The sequence below is a fragment of the Dipodomys spectabilis genome, unplaced genomic scaffold (assembly GCF_019054845.1).
Source record: "Dipodomys spectabilis isolate Male_0828 unplaced genomic scaffold, ASM1905484v1 ptg000018l, whole genome shotgun sequence".
NCBI lineage: Eukaryota > Metazoa > Chordata > Mammalia > Rodentia > Heteromyidae > Dipodomys > Dipodomys spectabilis.
Window position 1 is genome coordinate 17,654,522 of NW_024870695.1, and position 27,548 is coordinate 17,682,069.

Genomic DNA, 27,548 nt, shown 5'->3' on the forward strand with positions numbered 1-27,548 from the left:
CTTTCCTACTATTATCTTTTGCCTGGCTAATGTATTTGTTTCTTTTCATAAGTACCCTACTTTATACTGGATATCAATCTAAGTACTTAGACATGATTAGCAAGCTAAGGGTCTTACTTATTAAAAACAGTTAATTTTCCTTTTCTTCAAAAAAAAATGGAGACACTTGAATTCCTGAACACATTCATTTATCACCAGCCCTCAACAAGGCATCCAAGGGTTCTCCATGTAGGACATGAATAATTTTTATAAAAATGTAGTTGCTGACTATGTCATACATCCATGCAGCTTTACAAAACAAAGCAAATGCTTACCATCAATTATAATAACCTCACTAGACAAGACTGCAATTAATCTGCAGCTCTTCAGATAAGGACTGCTGCACCATGCCAAGGAAAATGGCTGGCATTAATTGACTTATCATGATCAGTCCTGATAGAGGGGCAGATGGCAATGCGATTACTCACTGTCAACAAAATAAACACATTCTCTATTACAAGAAGTGTCTGCTTGGGGTCTCTAGAGGGTAGCCCAAAATAGGGGTGAAGGATGGCTTCAAGCCAAACCAAAGGTAGCTCAAAATTAAGCTATAGGGCGATAGCCCTCCGTGGGATCTTACTGGAGGAAATTTCAATAAGAAAATCATAGATCCTGTGAAATTTCGCTATTGAAGATGCATCAAAGCCAACGGTTATTTTTTTTTAAAGATGCCAGTTTCTGTTTAGTGTTAAATGATTCCAGCAATGTGAATTTACTACTTTCAAAAGCAAACTCATTTCATTGATGGACAGCTCTTGTTGTTACAACATATGTTTAGTTGAACTTTAGTCTTTCTGTAGCTTCCACTTCCTGGCCTTAGATCTTTCCCCTCATGCTACATAGAAGATATAAAGCTCTAAGTTCTTCTTGCTTACTAGAGCCCATTAAATATTTCTAAGACCAACTATCTATCTAATATTTTAGAACCTCTTAAATTCTGATCTCCTGCACTAAACCAGCACCAATTTGTCTATAGATCTCTCATGCTGAAGGATGTGGAAAGAAATATGATACAACTGGTGTGGCCTACTCAGTCAGGTGAAACTGTACTTCTGCTGACACTGATGTGCAAACCTGCCTTGAAACAGTGGATGTATGAGTGTGGTCCTTCTACTTCCTAAATCTCATCTGTCTTCTAGCATCCTAGTTTATTATGTCCAAGATGCAATTACCAAGGGGTTTCACTTTTCACATAGTAACATTTTTTTTAGGTTTCCACTACTGAGAAAGCTGGGATAATTACAATAGAGTGCAATGATCATATTTGTTGCTAGCCAAATTCTTTTGGGGAAAAATGCACATACCCCGTTCCCACTTCTTGAGATGTTGAGTCAGTTGCTTCAGGGAAGGACACAGACATCTATATTTTTATAATGCCATGAGTAGGTTATTTTTGCAGCTCTGTTTAAAAATATTCTTTGCCAAATGATCTCTTCACTGAGTACATTTAATAATGTTCTGTTGAGGCTATGTTTCATAAATCTAATCACAGGACTTTTTGCTTTCTGACATGTATCTCCTTCCTTCCTTCCTTCCTTCCGCCCTTCCTTCCCTCCCTCCCTCCCTCCCTCCCTCCCTCTCTTCCTCCCTCCCTCTCTCCCTTCCTTCCTTCCTTCCTCCCTCCCTTCCTTCCTTCCTTCCTTTTTTGGACAAGGTCCTGCTATGAAGCCTAGGATGGCCATGAACTTCTGAATCATGGGGATTACCTCTGGCTTTCTAGGAGCAGAATGTTTAGAGAACCTAACGCCTGCAGTCTGGGATAACTCTAAAAAAAATTAATATACCATGAGATCAAATTATTATGTATCCCTTAAGGATATTGGAAGCACTCATTTTTCTCCCCAAATTATAATTTGCCCATGTAAAAATTCCAAACCATTTTTATTCTCTAATGAAGAAACAGGTGACACCATGTAAAAAATGTTAGCTTAGTAATTAGAGTTTTTTGCTTATTTATTTAAATCACAGAAATACTTCTACAGTGAGGCATGTGATAGGCACTGGAATGAGTTCAGTGAAGGAGAAAAGAAAACCAAAGGAGTAATAGCAAACAAACAAATGAGCAAGTAACTTAACAAATAAATAATTACAAGCCTTAGAAGAATAACCTGTATGATTCAAAGGAAGCGTCATCTCACTTGAACTATTCCCTGATTCATACTGGCAGTCTCCCTGTTCTGAAACAGTGTTCTTACTTTTCTCACGTTCCTTGCTATCTATGCTCTTGTTCAAGACTGGCAACTCCAGGAATTTTTCATTGCTTACTTGCTCTTAGTAGACATCCTCAATCAATCCTAGCAAGACACAGACTTCTGCCCAACCCCTTTGTCTAGGCAGTCATTACTAATAGATCATAGATACTATGCTGATGAAATCTACATGTTGTATTTTCAACAGACAGTGCCCAGATGTGCCTTGGAGCTTTTTCTCAGCCTACCCGTATCTTGCTTTATCCTTTTAATCTGTCAACTGAGTACTTCCAGTGCTCCTTACAATTGGCACCTCACTTGAATTTTTTAAATGAGCTTGAAAGGGGTCTAAATGGTACCTTGGAAGCTTTAAGTATCATCCTAAGATAACATAGTGAGTATCAAAGTGGAAGCTATAATTCTAAGCCCTTTGAATCTAAAGCTTATGCTCTTTAAATTGTTTTCCTTGCTTCTGTTCACCACCAAGTTCAAAGGGCACCTCCCGTGTGAAGCTTTCCTCTGACCCCTTCAAGTAAAAATTGTCCCTTCTTCCTTTGAGGCTGCCAGGGCCTTTGTACATCTCCATTACAGCGTGGCATTAGACTTTAATGATTTGAATATAACACTCTCTAAGCTTCACTGGGGCAGGAATTCTTTGCTTCTTTTTCTTTAAAAAAAGTCTCTATATCCTTGGTAACTAGCTAAGTCTCTAGGTAAGCTTTCAGTTGATGCATTTTGAACACACACCAAAATCTGGCCAATGGACTCCTTCGGGTGTGGATCTATTTCTTGTTGTATGTGCTCCTACCACATTTAAAAGTAATGCCAGGTTTAAACATGATTTTGATTTGTAAAAAATCAAGATGATCCTATAAGATGCATGTTCCTATATTTTCAAAGCTTTCTGATATCAGTTACTGAGGACTGTTAACCTAGTTACACGGCTGTTTTTTTCTGTTTTGTTTTTGTTTTTGTGCCAGTCTTAGGACTTGAGCTCAGGGCCTGGATGCTATCCTTGGGCAACTTTTTGCTCAGTGCTAGTGCTCTATCACCTGAGCCGTAGGTCCACTTCTGGCTTTCATGGTAGTTTATTGGAGATATGAGTCTCATGGATTTTTCTGCCTGGACTGGCTTTGAACCATGATCCTCAGATCTCAGCCTCATGAGTAGCTAAGATTACAGATGTGAGTCATTGGTATCAGGCTAGTTACAGGACATGCAGCATGTGAGAACCCCTGATCCTCATAGCTCCCCTCAAATGTAATGGAGGCTTACAGGTCACATTAACTTACAACCTGCTTGTCAAGTGTTATAACTAAACATTATCATATCACTTCTTACCCTGTAAGTGGGCTCATGACTGTAGCCCGACATTTGTCTGGTCTGATGGTTGCAGACAGTGACACTAACTGTGGTGGCACACAATGACCTTTCCCGTTTCACACACTGCCAGGTAAACTATTCAGCTGCCTAACACTTATCACAGTGCATTATAGTTTTGAATGAATAAGACTTATACTATCATCAGGGAAAGTTATAGAATTCATGTAATTCATGTAATCCATCGGCAGATGTAAGTGAAAAGATACACACAAGGTCAGGATTTGGGTTTAAAAGAATGTTCCAGAGATTTATCAGGGCATGAGACCCGAGAGACTTGTACCAAAGCTCAGAAGGAGATACCCAGTTTCACTGTATTCTTCCCTGTAAAAATACGGGAAGCTCTTTTATAGATCTATGTCCACGTGCGAAAGACAGATGGAGAAAGGAGGCACGGATCTTCTCATATCATAGATTCAAGAGAGATTTTCCCATCTGTCATTCCACCTTGGATTAAAAAAAAATAGGCACCAAATCTTGGAAGTTAGCATTTAACATGAGTACCTTGAGCCACATACCTCCCCAGAGAAGGCCTGTCCATTGAGGAGATGCTCTGATCCTTGGCTGTCTTCACTCCCAAAGTGGAGCCGGATCTCCTCTAGCCGGTGGCTATATGTCATAGGCCCTCCTGATATGTTGACCAAGTGTTCCTTGTCCAGGCGGAGAGACACATGCCTTCCAGTGTTGTACATGGTCCCACTCACCTGTAAGACAATGGGCAACAGATAAACAAGGCTTTTCTTCTACTTCAGCATGGTGTGTAGATTAATGCTTTTTTTTCTAATTCTTCCAATGAGAAGACATAGGCTAAATTGACATGGAGACCTGCCCTACGACCTGTCTTACCAGCTGGCTTCTACAGTACTTTCTGCAAGACATAAACCGCTTTATTATTTCAGAATTGGATGTAGGAAATCAAAGGAAACATTTCACTCACTGTGACTTATATTTTGCATAGTGCACCTTATGAGAAATGAATGTGTCCTGATCATCATAAGTATTTGGAAGATACAGATGCTGTAAAAAAAACAAAAAACAAAAAAAAAGAAGAAACAGGAGAGAGCAATAAGCAGGGTAGTGATCCTAAGAGGGCTAAATGAGAGATAAGAAAGTCACAACAGATGGCTAAAAGCAGACCCTAGTGTGAGATTGAATGTTTCCTTCTAGAGTCTCCAGCATCAAGTCCTTCTTGACAGCCTCAGTGCCCAACTGAAGAGCTTCATAAAGGAGTTCCATTTTTACTAGGTACTCGTGGCTCAAACCCATAACCCTAGCAATTTAGGAGGCTGAGAACAGAAGGATCTCAGTTGAAGACCAGCCTGGGGAGAAAAGTCAGTGAGAACTTGTCTCAAAAAATGACCAGCAAACAACAGAACTGGAGGTGTGGCTCCAATAGTAGAACACCAGCTGAACAAGTAAGTCAAGCCGGTATGAGACTCTTGAGTAGTTCAAACCCTAAAACCATCTCTCCCACCTCCCTCAAATAATCCAGTTTTCAGTTCCCAAGACTTAGTCCTAATACTCCATTCTGTCTTCCTTGATTGATTCTGGGTTTTCCAAATCACTTACTTTGGCAATTGAGCTAGTTCTGGTAGCAGGCTTTGAGAGTATTTTCATGATTTCTTGCTTATTACTGGGGAATTGAAAAACTATGCAAATAAATCTGGGCTTGTCTGCTGGTGGATGAGACTTGAGTGGGAAGGGCCATGCTAGAAGAGTCCATCCAAGACTGGATGTCCCCGTCTGATTCCCCCAGCTAACTGGTCTTGACCAGAAGAACTGACTGCCCATGGATCCATAATTATTTGCTAAAATCCTCAAATTTGGAATGTTTTGTAAACTGATCCTCCCTCCCTCCCTCCCTTCCTTCCTTCCACCAGTTGCTCAGAAAATATTCAGTGCACTAGGATCTGTGCTAAGGTTCATGGGGTGAGCAGATCCTTTCTCTTAGCTTTTTTTTCCCCTCAAAGCTGACAATGCTACCACTTAACACCACACTCCACTTCCAGCAGATCCTTTCTCTCAATGAGTTCACTGTCTTTTATGCAGAGATCCGAATGGGGGCAGGAAGTTGTGGGAACCCATCTCCCCTACCATTTGTGTGGTAACAGATGCGACATCTCCTTTTTCTCACCCTTTCCCTAGACACTGAAATAACATTAATTTGTATTAATCAAGAAAAAAAAAGATATGTAGCCAGGGTATGGTTTGTTGCACTTTAATTTAAAAATAAAGACTTGACAATGTTATGTATGATATCTAAATCGAAGGGTACATCTGTACTACCATAATTAACATTGTAACAGTGTCATTTTTATCTGGAATGCTAATTACTTGTTTCCAGTGAACTAGTTGGGTGCACAGCATGTTGGAAAAAGCTCTATTATGCAAACCAGGAAACAGAATTGAGCAAAGAAGTGAAGAGGATGCTGGGGGTCTTCAGGTTGTCTCTGGCTCCCCGCTGCTCTTTTGATTTTTTTGTCTTAATTCTTTGCAACTTGAGCTGAGAGATGTGTGCGATGCCCATCTTACCAGTGAGGGAGAGAAGTAAGGTTGGTGGAAATTAGTCCCTTGTCCAGAATTGCACAGCCATCAGGTGGCAAACTCAAGACTGATAGTCTTGAAGTGAACCAATGCAAAGATCTTAGCTCTTTTCACATGCAAACTATGTTGGGCTTTCCTTTCTCTGGCTGTCTGTCAATGTAGGTCTTAGGCAGTTCTGGAAGTGGCAGAATTGTTTTCAGAAACATGGATGAGGCTCTATGGTTTCCCTCATTTGTAATAGCTTACGCTAGGATAGTCATAGTAGAGGAGCGCAATAGCTCAGTGGCTATGTACACATAACCATATAAAATGATGCTAATTGAAATGAACTCCAAGATATGGAAGTGAGAGGTTTTTGTCCTGTTTGTTTTCTTAGTAGTTGTCAGCTATTTCTTCTTTCTTCCTTCCTTCCTTCCTTCCTTCCTTCCTTCCTTCCTTCCTTCCTTCCTTCCTTCCTTCCTTTCTTTCTTTCTTTCTTTCTTTCTGTCTTTCTTTCTTTCCTCTGGTTTATTCCCTGTGTTCACTGTCTTTGATTTCAGTACCCTTTGTCTTGTATAGTAATTTTATCTGATGTGGGGAAAGCAAGAAGAACCACAGACATGGTAGGACAAAGGATGAACCAACACAACAGCGATACTCACAAGACACTGTGTTGGAGATGAACTTCACAACTTGGAGGGAGGTGGAGAAAGCAGGGAGGGGTAGCACTGTTTGAAAAGAAATGTACTCTTTACCTTACTTATGTAGCTGTTACCCTCTCTATACCACCTCTATAATAGTAAAAAAAAAGAAAAAGAAAAAGAAAAAAAGAAACATGGATGAGTCCTACTGGACGCTAGACTATCGAATTTCATCTTAGGAAAAGACCTGGAGAAACCTGATGGTCAAAGAGCACCTTGCTTCTTTTCCCTGGAGACATTGAAATTAGCTCACGATTGGATGGAGCTCCATCCAATGGTGGTGACAAGCAGGCCACAGGAGCTCTGCATATATACTGTCAAGATCACATGCTTATCAATATCATCTAACTGAAGGCCTTGTAAAAGCTCTATGTTCTCATACCAAGCAAAAACAAGTTGCTCCAAGGATAATAATTTTAAAAAATATTAGACAATCCTCATTTAGCAAACACAGTTTGTCTATGTCTATCTTCTAGGCTGCTTCTTAATGGGACCATCTTTCCTTTCATTCTGGGGATGCTACTGAATGAGAGAGAAACAGTACATCTTTAAGATAAGGGAGGATTTTCTCTCATTAAAAAAAAAAAGCAGGCATGATCCAGCTATGATCTTGTTCACAGCAGATGGTATTTTGAAGCTGAACTTCTTCTGTTAGCCCTCATGATTTCTCTTTCAGCAAAACCCAGCCCTGAATATGGCGAGGTCCCTAGGACAATTGCCATTTGTGTCTCCTTTCATGGGAAGACAGGACATTAAATCCTTGTGTGAAGGACAGCAATCCCATAGGCCTGGCCTCTCCTGCTGGCTGCTGCCTTGCTTTCTTGCGCCAAGGCAAAGAGTCCTGGCAGAGCCAAGACTTGACCCTGGGTGTCTCTAGGATATGAAATTGTGTAGAGTTTTCACAACATTAGCGGATCATCTAACAGGGCCATAGTATGTAATATCTTTTTCAAGAAGGCAGGCTGATAGAGCAGGAAGCTCATAGTGGTTTGCGGGTCAGGAGATCAAGCTAGTCAAGAGTTCTCCAGAGAAACCAAAGCAATGGGATGTATACAGGTATGTGGATTTACACACAAAGTAGGGTTTTGTTTTTGCTTGTATTTTTGTTTTGGTCAGTCATGGCGCTTGAACTCAGGGCCTGGGCAGTGTCCCCGAGCTTTATCCACTCAAGGGTAGCACTCTACCACTTTGAGCAACAGCTCTATATCCGGCTTTCTGGTGGTTAATTGGAGATAAGAGTCTCATGAACTTTCTTGCCCAGGCTGGCTTCAAACCACGATCCTCAAATCTTAGCCTCCTGAGTAGCTGGGATTATAAGCATGAGCCACCAGTGCTGGTAAGAGATTCATTGTTAAGGATTGTCTCACATAGCAATGTATAAAGCCTGCAGAGCAGGCCAGGAGGTTGGGGACTCCCCTAGAGGGGGTGAGGCTGCAGCTCAGTTCAAATCTGCAGGACTGAGATCCAGGACAGAGCCCAAGGCAAGTTTCCTTCCACTTCAGGGAAGTGCCACGTCACGTTTGGTTCTTTCTGTTCCCTAGAGTCCTTCAACTAATCGGCGGAGGCCTGTTCTTATTACTGTGGGCAATCTGCTTTATGCAAATTCTACTGGCATATATATTTACCTCATTCAAAAACATGCTTATAGAAATGTTCAGAATAACCTTTGACCAAATATTTGGTCGCCATAGCCCAGCCAAGTTTCTATACAAAGTTAGATCTATTTGTCATCTTCATTGCATCTGTTCTAAACAGCTCCTAATCAAATAATTAGTCTGTATAACGTGGTGATGAGTGTAATAATGAATATAGGTGTACATATTTCATGCATATGCTATAGGTTCACACGTGTATGCACCATATCACATACATATTACATCTATAATGGATATGCGTACGCATATATAATCTATAGTATGTGTTTTCTCTAACACAGGATGTAGTCATCCCCAACACTACATCCCACAGGATGTAACCATCTCTAACACTGTTCTCCAAATCTCAGCCACTTGAAAGTAGAGCCAGTTTCAAAAACAATAGAGCTTTTCTACCACTCATCACCATGAGGAGAAGGCCTTAGTCTGCAGATTGTCTTTCAGTGAGTTGATGAGAGCCCATGACCACACTAACACACTGGGTGAAGGATTACACAACGGCCACAGCTATACCATGATGGTGGTGTGCTCCAGACCATGCACCTGCTGGCTTTACAAAGGTCACCCCCCACCCATCCTTCCACACTCTCGTGGGAAAAGCATTGCTATCTACATTCTCAGGTGGGTCCAGGAAGGCTTCAATGGGTTACATGATTCATTGAGAGATTCATGAGCAGACATTGTCAGAGATACCATTCTAGCCTAGAACTATTTGATTCCAAATTCTACATCTCCTGAAAGAGAAGAAGTCAAAGGTTGGCACAAAAAAGAGTGTTGGGGGAAACCATGTAGTTTATGTAGTTATGTCAGGGATCAACTTAAAATCTGATGTCCACATGGATGTACCAGATTGGGTTTAAATTTATCCAGGCATGGGCTGAACACCCATCAGGGCTTCTAGACTCAGGTCCGCCTGTGCAATTCCAGTTCCCACCTGCTGGGAATTGAGAGATGGGTCCTATCTGCCAAGTGTGGGCTTAGCAACTGAATGGCTGAGCTCATAATTAGGAAGGCCATCAGTGCCAAGGAGGGCTTGTGAAGAAGGTCTGACATCCATGTCACATAAATTAGATGTCCTTTCCTCGCAACTTGGTTTTCCTATTATACGTCTTTGACTGCTCTGCTGAGGTGTGTAATAGTTCTTCTTTGCAATGTGATTAGTGAGTCTCAGAGATTGAAAAGGACACTGCTTAGCCTGGTTTCTTACAGAGTAGCTGCAATGCCAAGTGGCTGATCTGTAAAAGCTGAATGCGAAAAGCTGGTGGGCTGGCTGTTCATGCTCAGGTTCTGGAGGCATCCCTGCAAGGAGAAACTATGTGGCAGAAACAATTGGAGTTCAATCACTGGCTCCCTTACGGTGGAACTTATGAATACATTGGCAAAATCAGGGTCCAGTGGGTGTGGGAGCTAAGAGGACTTGAGAAAGAATCAGAGCTTAAGCCAGGGGGCAGTGGCTCCTGCTCATAATCTTAGCTACTCAGGAGGGTAAAACCGGAGGATCATGGTTCCCTGCCAGCCCAGGCAGGGAAGTCTATGAGCCTCTTATCTTCAATTAATCACCCAAGAGCCAGGAGTAGAACTGTGGCTCAAGTAGCAGAGTGCTAGCTTTGAGCAAAACAAAACACCAACAACAAAAACCTCTTAAGGACAGAACCCAGGCCCAGGCCCAGCACACACACACAAAAAAAATAAATAAAAAATTAAGGATAAAAACCCATTTCTTATTCAATACATTTGGGAAATTAGATCTGGAGAGCCGGAAAAAGTTGTCCAAGTTGATCAAGAGTGACAAACGCAAACTAGAAATTACCATACTGACTTTGTTCCTTGATCTGGGAAGCACAACTTGCCCCCCTCTCTACATAAAGATATGCATATATCTATATTTATATATAGATCTCTATCTATATATAGAGATCTATATTATATATAGTGAGATAGATATATAGATCTATATATATAGTGAGATCTATAGCTCTCTATATATAGTGAGATAGATATATACTTTTGTATTTTGCATTCATAATTATACTGACTCTGAGTTTGAAAGACTGGACCACTAAAGGTGTATATACATGAAAATCATAACCCATAGGAAAATAGAAAAAAGAAAAGCCAAAGCAGTCAGCCTGGCACTGTCAGCACCATTTCCATGATGCTATACATCTGGGTAGCAGGCTCTTCCCAGTATTTGTTCAAATGATTCTTTTTTTTTTTTTTTAACGAGCTTCATTCTAATGGTAAAAGCTAAAAGGAATTAGATCTTGAGAAGAGAGAATGGAAATAGGGGGTATGTTAGGAATGAGTATTTTTGCACTGTAGCTTTGGAAGCAAGCAGAAGAAAACTATTTGGAGCCTGTGGGTCAAGAAGAGAATGGCTGATGGGTGGGTAAGAAAAAATGGACCCAAACTGGAGTGCTCTGCTTTGAGCTGTGTCGGATGGGTAGACTTGGGTAGAAGAGTTGAAGTACTTTCAAGATTTCACCCATTAGTCTTAACCCTGAAGAGAAGATGAGTCTCTCCCTTAGCGATGCTGAATTTAATCTTTCTCCTTTCCCATCGGACGTAGCCAGCTTTTTAGCTCTGTGAAAAGACTAGGATTTTACAAATCAATCCTGGTTTAAAAAAATACACAGGGTGGGCTGGGAAGGTGGATCAGTGGTAGAGCGCTTGCCTTGCATACATGAGGCCCTGGTTTCGATTCTTCAGCACCACATAAGCAAAAAAAAAAAAGCCAGAAGTGGCGCTGTGGCTCAAGTGGTAGAGCGCTAGCCTTGAGCTGAAGAGCTGAGGGACAGCGCCCAGGCCCAGAGTTCAGTCCCCACGACTGGATCCCCCCCAAAAAAACACAGGGACATGATACATTATACAGTCACACAGTGAGACCAAAGGAGGCTGTTCATAGGAGTGGATCACAAAGGCTCAATAAAATGACATTTTATGAAATGGACTCCAAGAAATGGAAACAAGAGTGTATCTTGTTGTTGTTGCTGCTGTTTTTGTTGTCTTTTCCTTTTGTCTCATTTGCTACTTTATTTGTATTTGGGAGGGCCGGGGGGAGCACAGAAAAGGCGGGACAAAGGATGAACCAATGCAGCAGTGGTACTCACTAGACACTATGTTGAAAATGAACTCTACAACTTGTGGGTGGGAAGGGGAGGGAAAGAGTGGGAGAGCATGAGGGACAGGGTGACACTGTTCCAAAAAAAGGCCCTCATTACCTGACATGTATCTCCAACGCCTCTGTACATCACCTCTACAATAACAATAAAATACATTAAAAAATCAGTCCTGAAAACCTAGATGAAATGATCACACAGGCACACTATTATTATACGAATCCTAATATTATTTTAAAAAATGACATCTGTTTATGGAAATCCTGAGTCTTCAAATAATGAGTTTTTCTTTGCAAACTCTACAGGGATGCTAGGTTAGCACCTCGGCAGCAATCTCTTTTGAACTTGAGGGCTGCTGGAGTTAATGAAGAGAAATGAAAAACAGGTGTGAAAGACACTGCTCGGTCCTCTAAGGTACAGACGCAGTGAAGACAATTCTCTCTCCCTCTGTCCCATTCCAGGGTACCATGACAGGTACTCAGCCAAAAGGCTGAGTACCTTTTTGTCACTTTCTGGGCACAGAGGCTCTTCATTTGCCTATCAGGTCTTTGCAGTACCTGAGCAAGGGGGGCGGGGGGGGGGGGCGGATAGTGTCTCAAATAGTCTTGTCTCAAATGAGTTTTTCCATCCCAGTTCTGGTAAATGAGATCCTGAGTATGAATCCTACATACTATTTTCCTATGGAGCCACTGCTTCCATCCAATGGTGTTATTAATTTCGATAATAATTTAATATTATAAGTCAAATTTAAATCTAGTAGCTTTGCCTTTTGTGCCTGTATAGATGTTTTATGAACATTTACAAAAAACCCTCTACACCAGCCAGGTACTGGTGGCTCATGCCTATAATCCAAGCTACTCAGGAGGTTGTGATCTGAGGATCACAGTTTAAAGTTAGCCTGGGGGTGGTGGTGAGGGGAGAGTCTATGAGACTCTTATCTCTAATTAATCAGCCCAAAAGGTAGAGTTTCAGCCTTATGCAAAAGAGCTAAAGAACAAGACCCAGGCCCTAAATTCAAGCCCCAGTACTGGCACAAAATAAACAAATGACATTCCTACATTGAGCCTGCAAAGGTGGGCATGATCTCAATTTCCAAGTGAGATTAGGGTTACATGACTCGTCCAGGGTCTCATAAGTAGTGGGCTAAAGAGCCAGAGTTAGAACACAGACTGTCTGCATTGAATGCTTCCTTGTGCCTTTCCTGTGATTTGTGTGGCTATATTTTAGCTGTGGTTTCAGGCTTATTTCTCTGAATCCCTCACCTGGACTAACACTGCCATAAGTCTTAGCCATTTAGCACCTGGAGACCCTGCAGAATTCTTGCTAAGCTCCTCACTGTTCATTGTTGAGATACTTTAGTGAGTAGCTAGGGTACTGCGTGAATAAATAGAGGAACTGGAACCAAAATGGCAGGCACCATCAGACTGGGAGCAGATTGTCTCCAATGGGAAAATTGGTTTCACTGCCTATTTCCTGGGCTGGAAGCCTACCTGAGCCATGTACAATAGCCCACGTTTGGATTGAGAAAATCCCCCTATAGTGTGTTTGGGCACACAAAAATATACTTTATTGTGTTGCTGTATTTATTAACTATATTTTTATGAATCTATGACATATCCACATTATGTCTATGATATAAACTATAAAGATAATGAATATATTCAATGGTTTTAAAGGATGATATAGATCCAATTAGATTTGTCTTTATGTTTGTTAAACAAGAACACACAGGATTTTTTGTTTTGAGCCTCATCTGAGTTCCTGGCCCATGCCCGGCCCCTAGTCTGAATCAATAGGTCTGAGGTGGGACTTTTGGGAATCTGCTGGATTCCTTTTCTGGGCTTCTCTTAAAGTTCACTTGAATGGAGGCAGGCAGATGTTTAATGCTTGGGGTTGGGGACCCAGTAGTGTCATTTTCTTGATCTTTCCTCTGTACCTTCAGGGATTGCTTTGATGATTCTAAAGATATGAAACCAAACCTCTTTCTGAATGAGGCATTGATTTCATCTTCAGGCTACTGCTTTTCCCTAAATGGTGAAAATTCAAGGTGAGGCCACTTTAATTAACATAGTACAACTTGCCTTGGAAAGGGTTATTTCTAGCGTAATGCCATTTAATTCAATCTTTTAATTCTCAGGGCTTTAGGCAAATAAACTCCTGATCTCCAGTTATTTCATCCTCACAGAGGCAGATGCCTTTTGAGAGGTACCTGCGGAACTCCGGGACACACAGGTGCAGCCGTGTGTGTACTTTGCCATCTTCCCATCCCCCGACATGCGCCTCCCTGGTCTCAATGGTCAGATGTTAGAATCCCAATGCTAGGTTTTTTTTCCCCTTTCTTTCAAAGAAAGTAGAAATAAGATGGCAAGTCTCCATGGCTATCTAATTTCTCTATATTGTATATGTGGGGGTAATTATTTAACTCCCATGGTGGAGTGGCTTGGATATGGAGTTCTCCTCCTGTAGGGTTATGTATTGGAAGACTTCATCTCCAGCTGGTGGAGACAATCATTGGGAAGAGATGGGATCCTGAGGCTCACGACCTACGCTGTGGACGAATCCCTTGAGGGATTAGAAGGGAGCTCCTAGTTGGAAGAAGTAGATCATGAGGTCACTGGCAGGGATCTGCCCTGTCCCTGACAAACCTTTGAAACCAAGAGACAAAGTAAAATTGTGCTCTTTTCAGTGGTTTCTTTCAGGCGTTTGTCAGTGACAGATATCTCACTAACACACATGGGGTCCCTGGGCCTGTAGACCCTGGCTCATCATGAGCTGCCAGGTGCTACCTTAAGCCATAATCAAGGGCCCACACTGATAGCAGTCACATAAGTAAGTATGACAGGTCAGGTGGGTGGCAAGGAGTGGAAGACACTGGGGCCGGGGCTGGGTATGGGGGAGCCTGTATCTACTATCTTGGAGAACTCTACAGCATGGAATAGGTAGAGGAGGTCTAGAAGAAGCCCCGGAACAGAAAGGCAGGGGTCCTAGGATCCACTTTTCATTGCATACCCTTTGGTATTGTGTCCTTCTTGGGCCTGGGTGTTTGAGCCATGGCTCCACTTCTGGCTTTTTGGTGGCTCATTGGAGATAAGTATCTTAAGGACTTTCCTGCCCTGGCTGACTTTGAACCACTATTCTCAGCCTTCTGAGTAGCTAGGATTACAGGCATGAACCAGCAGCAGCTGGCCAAAGTGACTTTTAAAATGAGATAGCCAGGAGCTGTCTGGGCCGTGGTATGGTGTTTGGTGTCACAGCAATGGAAGTTGGCTACAGATGCCATGTTTCATGTACTAGCCACAGGAATAAAGGAAGAGGAACCCAAACTATGATGAGTACATTTCGCTGGGCCCAATACATCCAGTGTGTATCTGTGTGTTCTGTGTCTGAGGATTCAACCTATCATTGATCAACTTCTTTTCAGTATTTGAAAAGAATAAACATGTCTCTTCTGAACACATGCAGACTTTTTCCTTGTCATATTTCCATAAACAACACAGTGTAATAACTATTAACGTGACATTACCTTGTATTAGGTATTGCAGGCAATCTAGAGATTATTTCAGGTACACAGGAAGATGTGCACAGGGTATATGCAAATATGATTTCATTTTATATGAGGGATTTAAATATCAGTATTTTATAGTTAAGAGTGGTACTAGAACCAGTCAGCCATGGATACTGACTGAAGGTACAGGTGCGGGTGCGCACGTGTGTGTGTGTGTGTGTGTGTGTGTGTGTGTGTGTGTGTGTGTGTTGACATTCCTAGAACTTGAACTCAAGGCCTGAGCACTGTGGCTAAGCGTTTTTGCACAAGTCTGGCACTCTACCACTTGAGCCACAGCACCACTTCTAGCTTTTTGGTAGTTACTTAGAGATTAAAAATCTCACAGACATTTCTGTCTGGGTTGGCTTTGAACCATGATCCTCACATTTCAGCCTTTTGAGTAGCTAGGGTTAGAGGTGTGAGGTACTGGCACCTAGCTTGATGACCATATGTAACAGTCTCATGAGGTGAGTGACCACTGTGTTGGATGTGGTAGTGTGGTCTACCTTCTTTTCCAATCTGTTCTCCTGCATGTAAACAGAGTGAAGAAATGGGGTGGGCCAACCAAGCAGTGATCGAGGACACCAGGCTCTGAGGAGTATTCAACAGGCCAGGAATAAATTAGGAAGATCGTGCCATACTTATTTCCTACCCAAAGGGCAGCTAGTTTCCTATCTGTCACCATTTCTTTTGCTATGTGTAGGATTCATAGTGTAATTCAGGAGACCAGACAGAGGCTGGGCAGCCAAATGATGCTTATCTTGGCTGGTAGATCTAGACTACTGATATTGAAACTGGTAATGTGTGTCCTGCTGCTATTTGCTAGGACTATATAAATGTGTCTCATTGTCTAAATTAAGAACCTCTTCAGATTCCTCCTAAGAAGGGAGATGAATCTAAGAGTCACTAAATTAATGAAAAGATCAATGTCATGAAGTAAGAAACCATTTATTCTGTATTCAGTGATCAGGGAGAAGTCCTAGATGCTTTCAATCTTCCATTCCTTCCTTTCTTCCCCATGCCCTAAGATCATACAACCTTGTTCCTGTCTTGAAGGTCAGGCATTTATTCCATATCCACCAAAGCCATTAGTCTTGTCATTTAGCAATTGTACATCATCTGATATTCCTCACTGCTGTATGGTTTTCACATCCTTTGCATTTCTCAGAGGCTATGTGGGTGCGAATGAACCTGTCCTTTGTGCTGGTTCAAGACCTTGATTCAAGGTCTTCAGCTGAGGAATAAATGTCAGCTGCAGCCTCAGATACAAACAGCACTCCCTTCACCCCTGATGCCCTGGTGATTGGATTCACATAGCTGCTGCCATCTTCTGCCAAAGCTCTTCACCAGTGAGGCATGCCCATGAGAAAGACACCATTTTCTAGGGATACAAGGAAGCAAGAAGTCAGGGGAATTACACTTTCTGAATACAGGTTATATCTACTAATAACATGTCAATGTCACTAGGGCACTGAGAGGTTCTCACTAGGACTGCCTTAGCCATTTGATCCTTGTCACTGCTCAAGGAAGTAGATATTCTTATTATCACCATTGGATGAAGAAACCGAGGCTCAGCAAGGGTCCACAGATCACAGGGCTATAGGATAACATGGAAAAGAATCTGTGTGAACTACATACAGAGTTGCTATATTGCTTCCAAGCTGGACAAAAGACTTCAGTCTAAGGAACAAGGATTGCGTTTCTCAGAGAAGCAGGCCCTGTACAATGGGTTGGATGTGGGCATCCACTGATATCTCGAGCTGGGAAGAGCTGGGAATGGGGAAATATGAAGGGAATGGCAGGAGTGACCCTTGGTGTCCCTGGAGTATTGGACAAGGCACCTTGGTTTAATTTTTGGAGTGTCACACAGGCCTTTAACCACGAGGCCCTGCTGTGTACCTACTTTTCTTTTTTTCAGATTCCCATTCTCATCTCCCAGGACTACCTCCTTTTGAACCCCACAATCTTGGTTGATAGGCTGCCCTGGGTTCCCAGGACATTCTGAAGTTGCTCATGTAAAAAAGAAAACCCACATCAATACTGGTTTCAATGTGAAGTATGGCGATTGCACAGGGAATCTGTGTCCACGTGTATGAGAGGCAACGTAATAGTCTCTGCTAGCGATTAATGAAGTTCAACTCCTTTACCTTCCTCTGAAACCTTGGTGGGTAGAAAGAATGACTCTCTTGGTTTACTAATAAAGAAACCTGGGGTCTAAGAGGTTAAATCATTTGTCCAGCGTTGCACAGTAACAAGAAAAGGAAGGAGGATTTGAATCCACAGCTGTCCAATCTTTTCTACCACAATATGAAATGAATTATGTCAGAAAGGATGTCGTCTGTAAGGAGTAAGTTCCTGCTAGTGTGTTCTGTCTGACTGCACGGATCCTCTGAACTTGCTGTGCTTCTGTATCAGAGAAAGCCCATCACGATGCCTTCTTTGTCATGCTCACTTTTCCCTCTCTTCACGCTCTTTGCCTTTTGTCCATCCTTTGGCTGATAAGAATAGAATCTAAAAATGGTCACCCACATAAAGCCCAAAGACATGATTAAGTAGCTGACCACAGTGGCTAGAACTTCACCTTCAGAGTGAGAAAATACCAGCATTTCAGAAATAGATGGCTCTGTTTTGTGTAACTGATTTTGTATATCATGGCTTCAAAACAGGGGTTATACCAGCTAATTGGCATCCTCAACAGAGTAAACTATCCGGGGGATGGGGAGGGGAAGGTGGGGGAGGGTGTGCTGAAGGATGGGAAATTTTCATTGCTATTGAGAAAGCCTAAATTCAGCACTTTTGGGTATCTTCCACAAGAAAGCAGATGGTCCTCTACAATCTCATCCATGACAAAAGTATTGAGTGGCTCTGAAGCTGTTGATACTATTGATCTGGCTGATATCGGAAGAGCATGTTCACCAGATGAATGAGAGCCAATTAAATGCTTAGCTCTGCTCCTATTTCCTATAAGCAGGAGATAATCAGGAACATAGAGGGCCAAAAGAAATCATCCACTCCATTTCCACAGCCTCCTGCCCCGTTCCCATCATTCTAGTCCATTAACAAAACCTCTCGGATTTCTACTCAAGGGGGTGATTTCATGGTGCTGTGCCATTATGCAATTTCCCTACCTCTTTTCATTGTTGGTGAACTGCAAAGGCTCACAGCAAAACCTGCTTTTATTAGTTCCTTCCAGTTGCTTCTGAGCACATACAAGCCACCTCAGAGGAATGCTCTCTTCTCCTTCTTCACCGCTAACATAGAAGTATTTAACAACTTTTAAACATTCAGCTTCCTGAAGCTGTCTATCCTCCGTCCCCCTCTGTCTCTGCAGCTCTCTCCCTTCTCTTATTCTGTTTCCTCAGTTTATACATCCTCTGCTCTCTTTCTCCCAGCCATCCCCCAATTTAAGCCTTAATTGCCTCAAATTTTAGATGCCCTTGATGATAAGATATAGCGTGAATGTGCACTCCACTGTGAAAAGAAAAAGAAAAGGGAAACATTATAAGTAAAGTAATGATTTGCAGGAGGCGTCGCAAAGAGATGTTAAAATATGCTAAGAAAATGTGCGTCTGAACAAGGATGAGCCCAGTGTCATTGGCTCAGGCCTACGATCCTAGCTATTCAGGAAGTTGAGATCTGAGGATCATGGCTCAAACAGTCAGGGTAAAAAAAAGTCCATAAGACTCATGTCAAATTAACTACCAAAAGCTAGAAGTGGAGCTGTGGCTCAAGTGGTAGAGTACCAATCTTGAAAGAAAAAGGTAAAGACCGCACTCTGGCCCTGCCACACACACACACACACACACACACACACACACACACACACACGCACACGCGCGCACACACACACACACCCCGTGATGATACACTACATCTAAGTGAAATACCTGTAATTGTCTCTGCTCACCCTGTGCTCCTCTAAGATACTCATTCTTATCCCTCAAGATATTTGAACCCCATGGTCTTGGTGAACACAGATTTCCCTATGTTCTCATGTGTAAAACACATCAATATTGATGAATAATTATCCTTCTGCATGCTTTTCCCTACAAGACCTATGAAGTCCTGGCGAATGAGGCTGTGTATCTCCATTCACCTCAGATGTAGTGACAATGAGAGGCATGTAGCTTCTAGGCACAACCACTAGAGGGCAGTGTGGAACCATCCCAGGCCCCAGAACAGGCCCTCTCCTCCCCCCCCTCCTTTCCCCTCCCTGCCCTCCCCCCACCCCCCCAATCTAGGTTGCAGAGGTTGAAGGAAGCTTGGCTTCTTGTGGGCAAACTGGCTGAGAGCCTGGAGGCTGTATGGCTCCAAGGGCACAGTACCATTCTGCAGAATCTGCTCTCTGCCTCTCAGTCCCCTTGCCAGCCTGCCCACTGGGTGCTTGCAGCACATTCTTCATTAAGAGCCAGCGTGCTTTCCCAGTGTCTCACCCTAGGTGGAAGGGAGTGGAAATCCTGAGCAGGGAAAAGAAACGTCTTCCTAACACCCTCTCTCTCGTTTCTGACAAGAGCCGGTGTGCACTGTGAAGGGCCTGCAGTATCATCACTCCGCTTTGAAGAACAACAGGTAGCGGCATCAATATTTGATTTTGAAAAGGTTGTGTGAACAGTTTTAAATATTAAAGATAAAAGCAAGGACTTTAGATCATCTTTTCATCCCAGTAGCCGAAGCATTTTCAAGGAAAAATGGTGCTAATGAGCAGAGTCAGACTGTGGGCCTACCAAATGGTATCTGGTTGTAATAAAGTAGAATCATTTTGGGGGTGTGTATGTGTGTGTGTGTCGGGGGTGGGGCGTGATAGAAGGCAACATTGGCACCAGGGAACTTTTCTGTTCATTATCTCTGTAATGAGAGAAAAGTAAGGTAATGCCACTGGGGTAACTTTCTCCCATCTCATCGTGGGCTGTTTAGTTTTCTCAATGACTGGTCTGGGACAGGCTCTGAGAAACCTCATAAATTAACTACCCAACTTCCTGGCTAATGAGCCCAATATGTCAATTTCCAGTGATCACAATGATGCAATTCAATAAAGTACAGTTCATGTTGTGAGGAAATATACTTTTAATAGGGAGGACTAGTGGGTCAGAGTCCTCCTGAGATAATTGTGGACCAGCGGAATTAGAGGCGTGGAGTTGGACTTACTGTCTGCATGCACCCCGTGGGGTTTGTGTGGTAGATATTGTCTTTCAGGGACAATAAATTCCTTCATTACATTTCCATTACTGCATCCATGCGGCAATCTCTGATTTTATTTGTAACCAGGAAGGCTTGGTTATGCCTGAAACTTGACATTTAATGCTAATGAGAGCTTGGAAGGTAGACACAAACTCTGTGTGTGTGTGTGTGTGTGTGTGCGCGCGCGCACGCACGCACATGTGTGCAGTAGCAAATGAAACTTTAAAGAGCAGTAGGAGGTAGAGGTCTATAGGGCTGAGATGGCTCAGGCCAGACAGACAGATGGATGCCTGAAAGACTGAGACGTAGATAGCAATAGTCAAGAGTAAATTGCAACTGAACAGAGATGAGAACAGAACTAACGATTAGGGCCCAGGGCCTGCAAAGGCAGAGAGCCCTTTGGACAAGGCAGGTAGGACTGAAAATTTTCAGGAGTGATAGGCAGCTACAGGGCTCAGAACCCAGACTCACAAGCAAGAGTTCTGGGAACACATGCTGACTCTGAGCGGCTAGTGTGGTGTGGGAAGAAGTCCATTAGATGGTGTTGAGGGGGCTGGGAAATGCTCAGCGCAACTGTGTTGGTTTAGACAGAGTTTCACTATGTAGCCCAGGCTACAAAGAGCTTTCTATCTCTGCCTCCTGCATGCTGGGCTTACAGGCATGGACTACCATGCTTGGCCTAATGGTGTCTTTTGAAGAGGTTCCACCTCAAGACAGATTCTTGAAGAGCGCGAACTTAGTGGTTGAGTGTGTGGGAATTGCTTGATTCTCTCATTGATATGCAAGAGTGATTTTAAAGGTAGAAGTGGATGGGAGAGGAGTTCACAAGTTTCCAAGTGGGAGTGGATGGATGTCTGGTTTGCTGCCTGACCATGTTTGGTGTGGAAGAAGCTGGAAAGGAAGATTGGCTCTGGCGGCACTTGTCAAATTGACACTGTTGGGGTGAAGAGGCAATGTGGCAGGAAAGAGAACAGTGCCAGGAATCAGGAGCAAGTTTGGGTCCCTCTATTGTTATCTGGGTAGTGTTAGATAAGTCTCTGAACTAGTGTTTCCTTGAATGGTATTTAACTCACCAGGCAATCTACTGGTAGTTAGGGAGGGAGAGAGGTAATTGAATAGATCGCTTAACTTTATTTCTCAAACAGCAGGCAAAAGAAAACACAAGTCAGAATGAGAGTCCTTTTCCTTTTAGTAATTTTTTTAATGTAATACTGGAACTTACCTAGGAAACCAAGGGTGCTGTTACTAAGCAACTTGGACATAAAATTGTGTACAGGTCTTTCCATGAATCAGAGAGCTTGCTATGAGAGTACATGGATTAGGAAGTGTTTCTTTAAGGCGAGAAATGGGTTGCGCCCAGTTCAATCTCCTTCCCATCTCTGGTAGGGAATGATTACAGTTCTTGTCAATTTGTCCTCTCTTTACGTTGAGATTCATGCTTGTCCAGAAGTTGTGAAAGGTGAACAACAGGGATTTTCTACCATACAAAAAATCTCATCTTTAGCTTTCTACTACATTCAATCAATATGCCCTGAACATTTACTAATGCAAGTTCCTTATATATTATTTAACCGTTATAATAATTGCATGAAGAATGTTTAATTAAGTCTCATTTTAGAGACAAGAAAGCAGGTCCAGGGAAGTTTATAACTTAATCATGGACACAGCTCACAGTAGGAGAGAGAAGGACCACACTCCTCTCTTTGGATATGCTTTTCATTTCATATTCTTTTTTTTTTTAATTTAAATTTTTGCCAGTCCCAGGGCTTGAACTCAGGGCCTGCCCACTATCCCTGAGCCTCTCTGTGTTCAAGGATAGCGCTCTATCACTTGAGTCATAGCACCACTGTCGACTTTTTTTGAGCAGTTTATTGGAGATAAGAGTCTCATGGACTTTCCTGCCTGGAGTGGCTTTGAACTGCAATTCTTAGATCTCAGCCTCCTGAGTAGCTAGGATTACAGGGATGAGCCACCAGTGCCCGGCTTACATAGGTAAATCATGTCTCCTCCCCAGTGACTTTTGAGTTTAACCTCTTATTTTTTTCTTAAAAATTTTAGAATAATTATAGATTTGCAAAAAAGATTTTCAGAGAGAGTTCTTAAGAGAGTTCTGGGCCCCCTTGGCTTCCCCCTAAATTTGTTATCTCACATACTGACCATTCACTGGTCACAACTAAGAAGTGCACATTGGTATACCATTAGCAATGGAACCCCTGGCTTTATTTGGATGTAACCTAATTTTCTACATTCTTTTTTTTTTTTGGTCTGGTTGTGGGGCCTGAACTCTGGGCCTGGGTGCTGTCCCTCAGCTCTTCAGCTCAAGGCTAGCACTCTACACTTGAGCCACAGCGCCACTTCCGGCTTTTTTCTTTTTGCTTATGTGGTGCTGAGGAATCGAACTCAGGGCTTTGTGCATGCAAGGCAAGTGCTCTACCACTGAGCCACCTTCCCAGCCCCTCTACATTCTTTTCTTACCCCAAGATGGAAGCTGGAAAAACTCACCACATTGACTGACCTTCGGTTTCAACCTGATCATTTTCAACAACTTCACTAGGGTAAAGGTTGAAGTAAGGAGAAAGGCTAAAAGCTAAATGTTTGGCTTGTAGCAAGAACCTATGTAATGATGTGCTGGTTTTTTGTTTGGTTTCTGGTGAAAGTACTTGACGTGCTTGTGCAATGACTCTCAGGGTTTGGGATAGTGACACCATTTGTCTTCTGCCAAGGACAGGAGATTCCACATCAACTTTGTGCTTTTTAGCCATCACGGTGCCAAAGATTCCTGAACTTTTCACGGTCTTCAATAAGTAAGACATCCTATCATCCTAAAGAAGCCAAATCTTCGGATAAACTGAATTTTATAAAATACTGCTCTAGGGATCTTGGGGCTCAAATTCCAATAAGGCAAGGTGGCTCGAGCTGCTGGCTGGGGACCTGTCTGTGAGAGAAGTCCATGAGCTATGCGGAGAGGGTCACTGATGACACCATGGTCCCTGAGCCAGTTCCTACAGGCACTACATCAAATCCAGACCACCCATAATGTCCTCACGTCCATCGCTGCAGCTCACTGCATAGTACATTGCTCTTTACATTCATGCTTCTTAAAGAATGTAGGGAGAACCCTCCTAAGCCAACATGACAAGACCTTCACCCCTGCTCCTGTACTCAGTAGGCATGTGATCTGTGCATGTCCCCTTTCCTATTAGAATAAAAGAAAACACACTCATGTCTAGATTCACTTTTTTGTTTTTCCAATTGTGGGGCTTGAACGCAGGGCCTGGGTGCTGTTCCTGAGCTCTTTTGCTCAAGGTTAGCTCTCTACCACTTGAGCCACAGTGCCACTTCCGGATTTCTGGTGGTTTATTGGAGATAAGAGTCTCATGGCCTTTCCTTCCCCGGGCTTGCTTTGAACTGTGATGCTCAGATCTCATCCTCTTGAATAGCTAGGATTACAGGCGTGAGCCATTGGCACCTGACTCTGGATTTAGTGTTGAGCAGTCATCACATTGCCGCAAAGGAAAGAGCCAAGGATGGAAAGTGGTGCAGTGTTAAGAAGAGACAAAGGTCTAAGCAGAGCCCTGGACTGATCTCAAATTAGTCTGTAGTGATCTATAGGCTACTAAGGCAAAAAAAGAGTTTAAAACAAATAGCATTTTCATGTTGTTGTTTTTTTAATCATGACAACCTCTCTTGAGTGCCATCTGCTGTGCCATGAGTTTTGGCAATTTAATAAGGAAAACAGTGTTTAGATGACTAATACTTGGCCTCTTCATACTTTTTTTTCCCTAAATGGGTGGACAGCTTCTCTTGAGCTAATACCCCTGGACTTATGCAAGCCAATGGCACTGAAGGTGAGGTTGTACCACCATTGGGTCATCTGTGTAGTGTAGCAGGTTGTGTGGTAGATTAGAAATAAAGAGGAAAGAGTTTCTACAGTCTGAGAACAGAGCACTATATCCAGAATTATAGATTCAGTGTTAAATACTATGACAGAGGTTGGTTTTTCCTCCCCCGCAAAGGGCCTTAGTGGAATATATAATGAGAGTCTATAACCCACATTGCGTGTGCATTTGGGGGTTATGAAGGGTAAAGTGGTGCTTGGGATGGAATCCAGGAAGGAGATGGAACGTGACCTCAGCCAAACAGCTTTGACAGACAGCAGTCCCTTGTAAAGGGAGAGTGGGTGTGGCTCAACTCCATCCAAGAGCCCAAAAGGAGACATCCAAGAGGCAGTCTGCAATCATAACGGGACCAGAGAGAAAGAATGCGCCATATAAGCTGGTCAGTTGAATACCATGCCCCAGGTATTTGTTGGCACGTTCTAAAACAGATCAATGAGAATTGATTTCTTAGTCCCAGACCAGGAGAAGTGGGGATACAAAAGAAAACCAAACAGAGAAAAACATAAATACAAGATGGAGCCACAAGAAGCAAACCAGAAATGAGGGGCTGTATGCAAAACGTGAGGGTCCATGTGCCACCAAGAGTGGACGTGGCTCATGTCAGTCTGAGGTCGTAAAGTTGTGACTCTGAGTTGATTTTAGGCTAACTGCTAGACAGACAATGTAGGAAGGCTAGACAGAAGGTCTTGGAAGCTTCTTTACAAACCTAGGCATCTATGTTTCCACGGTTCTCACACACAGTGGAAGGTAAAGCTTTGGAAAGTTGCCACTTGCAATGAAAAGAAATTCCCCTAGCGTTATTTGGGTGTACCTAAGTTTCCTAGTTTCAGGAAAGCCAATGGTAGCCAGCTCTGGATCTTTTCCAGATCATCCACAAGTGCTGACAGACTCTACAACTATGTGGCATTGTTTCCCGGGGTCTTGGATGGGAGAAAACCACCGAGGTTAGACTTCATCAGTACCCAGTTGGTGAACATTTGTCTGGCTTCTTTACCACTTGGGAGCATCTTCACATGCCCATCATCCCAGGCTTCCCCAACAGAAAGCTGGGAAGCAGGAGCCTCTCAGAGAGGTCTTGGTGCCTCCTCTGCCCAAGTCTGGATTCCATTACTATCCAGCAGGTGCTGTATAGAGTTTACTCTTCCTCTCACTCCTTTTCATCTCAGACACAGCTTAACCTCTCTGTGTCTCACTTCCCTCATCTGTAAAAAGGGAACAGTCATCGTAGCCACTGTTTTCGTTGTGAAAATGAAATTAAATAGAGCAATCCATGCAAACATGCTTACTTAGAAGAATGCCCAATGCATAAGCGATTACCGAATGAACAGTAGGCACTAGAAGTTAGTTACTACAGATAATTAATAGTGTTACCACTAGTATTAACCACTGTGAGGGCCCATGCCATAAATTAAAAAATATAAATATCTAAGTATATACAAATAAATGGAAGAACACGCTTATTATTTTTATAAGGAAAGTGTTGAATAATATGGCATAAAAACTGATAGAGAAGGAAGGTCTCTCAAACCTGGTTGCTTTTAAAACTTGTCCCTAACACTTTGTGTTTCAGTAATTAAGTATATAAAGGGAGCTAACAAGTGGACAAAACACCAGAGGAATGCACAAATGGAAAGAGAGAGGAAAACAGACACATGGAACTGGCGACCATGTCAGGTGAGTCAATGCATTGAAGGCTACACATTGTTACAGAAAAGCAAAGAGGAGAGGTACAAAGAAAAAAGTGACTTAAAGAAAACAACAACTATGGGCTGGGAAGGTGGCTCAGTGGTAGAGCGCTTGCCTTGCATGCCTGAGGCCCTGGGTTTGATTCCTCAGCACCACATAAGCAAAGAGAAAAAAGCCAGAAGTGGCACTGTGGCTCAAGTGGTAGAGCGCTAGCCTTGAGCTGAAGAGCTGAGGGACAGTGCCCAGGCCCAGAGTTCAGGCCCCACAACTGGACCAAACAACAACAACTAGATCTGCTAACAGCCGTGTAATTTCATTCCCATAACTGTCATGTGAGCTATGAAGTATCACCCCTGTCTTGTGTTGAGGAAGTTGGGACTTAAAGAAACTAGAAGCAATTTGTTGACGTCACAGAACAAAATAGAATTTTACCACAAAAAAAATTTTTTTTTTTTTACTCTAAAAATCAATGCCTTGGGGCTGGGAAGGTGGCTCAGAGATAGAGCACTTGCCTTGCATGCCTGAGGCCCTGGGTTTGATTCCTCAGCACCACATAAGCAAAAAGAAAAAAAGCCAGAAGTGGTGCTGTGACTCAAGTGGTAGAGCGCTAGCCTTGAGCTGAAGAGCTGAGGGATAGCGCCCAGGCCCAGAGTTCAGGCTCCATGACCGGACCACCCCCCCTCCCCCCCAAAAAATTAAAAATCAATGCCTTTCCATCTCACCAGGGGTAGCAGCACAATAATCTGGAGATCATCTTGGGAGAGAGGCATGGGTTTTCTCTCTGAACTTTAGAGCACTAGGCCTTTGTAATTCACACACACATACACTGTACACACACTGCATGTGTTAAATGATCTATGCACCTGAGCAAGCTTCACTTGGGCCTACATAATGTTTCCTGAGCTTTTGTGCTCAAGGCTAGTAGTGCTCTACCACTTGAGCCACAGCTCCACTTCCAGCTTCTGTGTGTGTGTGTGTGTGTGTGTGTGTGTGTGTGTATGTGTGTGTGTGTATGTGTGTTTAATTGGAGATAAGAGTCTCACAGACTTTCCTGCCCCGGCTGGCTTTGGATTACGATCCTCAGATCTCAGCCTCCTGAGTAGCCAGGATTATAGGTGTGAGCCACCAATGCCAGGAACATACAGTGAGTTTCTGTGGATTGCTCCTCTCCTGCCTTAGCAGTTAGACATTCAGGGAGCAGACATGTCCCCCAGGCTAGCCCTGGAGAAGATACCAGATTTCTACAGGGTGGGGCACCATGTGCAAGAGTTCAGTGGATCCTGGGGCTGGATTGCTTGGATCCAAGTCTGGAATCTGGTTCTATACATGCAGTGTGACTACGAGGTAATTTTTTAACCCCCGTGCATCAGTTTCCCCCTTTGTAATACAAAGACGTTTGTACCCTCCTTTGGATTTTTTTCCCTGGATGCTTCTGACTTTCCATCTGTATGGTTTTGGTATGTTGGATGCTTGTGCCTTTCCTGTTTCAGAACTCTTGGAGGACCAATTACTCTTTGCAACACAAAGCCAATCAAAGTCATCTCTGTTGCTGATAGAGACCTGTGTCTTCAAAATAGTTTCTGTCTGAGCCTATTAATCAATGACTAGCCAGAAACACACACCTGTCTCTTCATA

The 27,548-nt window shown here is 42.9% G+C and overlaps 1 protein-coding gene across 1 annotated transcript in view; it reads right to left on the reverse strand.

Annotated features, from left to right (window-relative positions):
* The window catches only part of Ca10 (carbonic anhydrase 10), a 454,098-nt gene that overhangs the window by 89,080 nt on the left and 337,470 nt on the right, over positions 1 to 27,548 (reverse strand). The window contains exon 4 of the mRNA XM_042674000.1: positions 4,127 to 4,312. Within this exon, the coding sequence (XP_042529934.1) occupies positions 4,127 to 4,312 (186 nt within the window). The remainder of the gene's footprint in view (positions 1 to 4,126; positions 4,313 to 27,548) is intronic.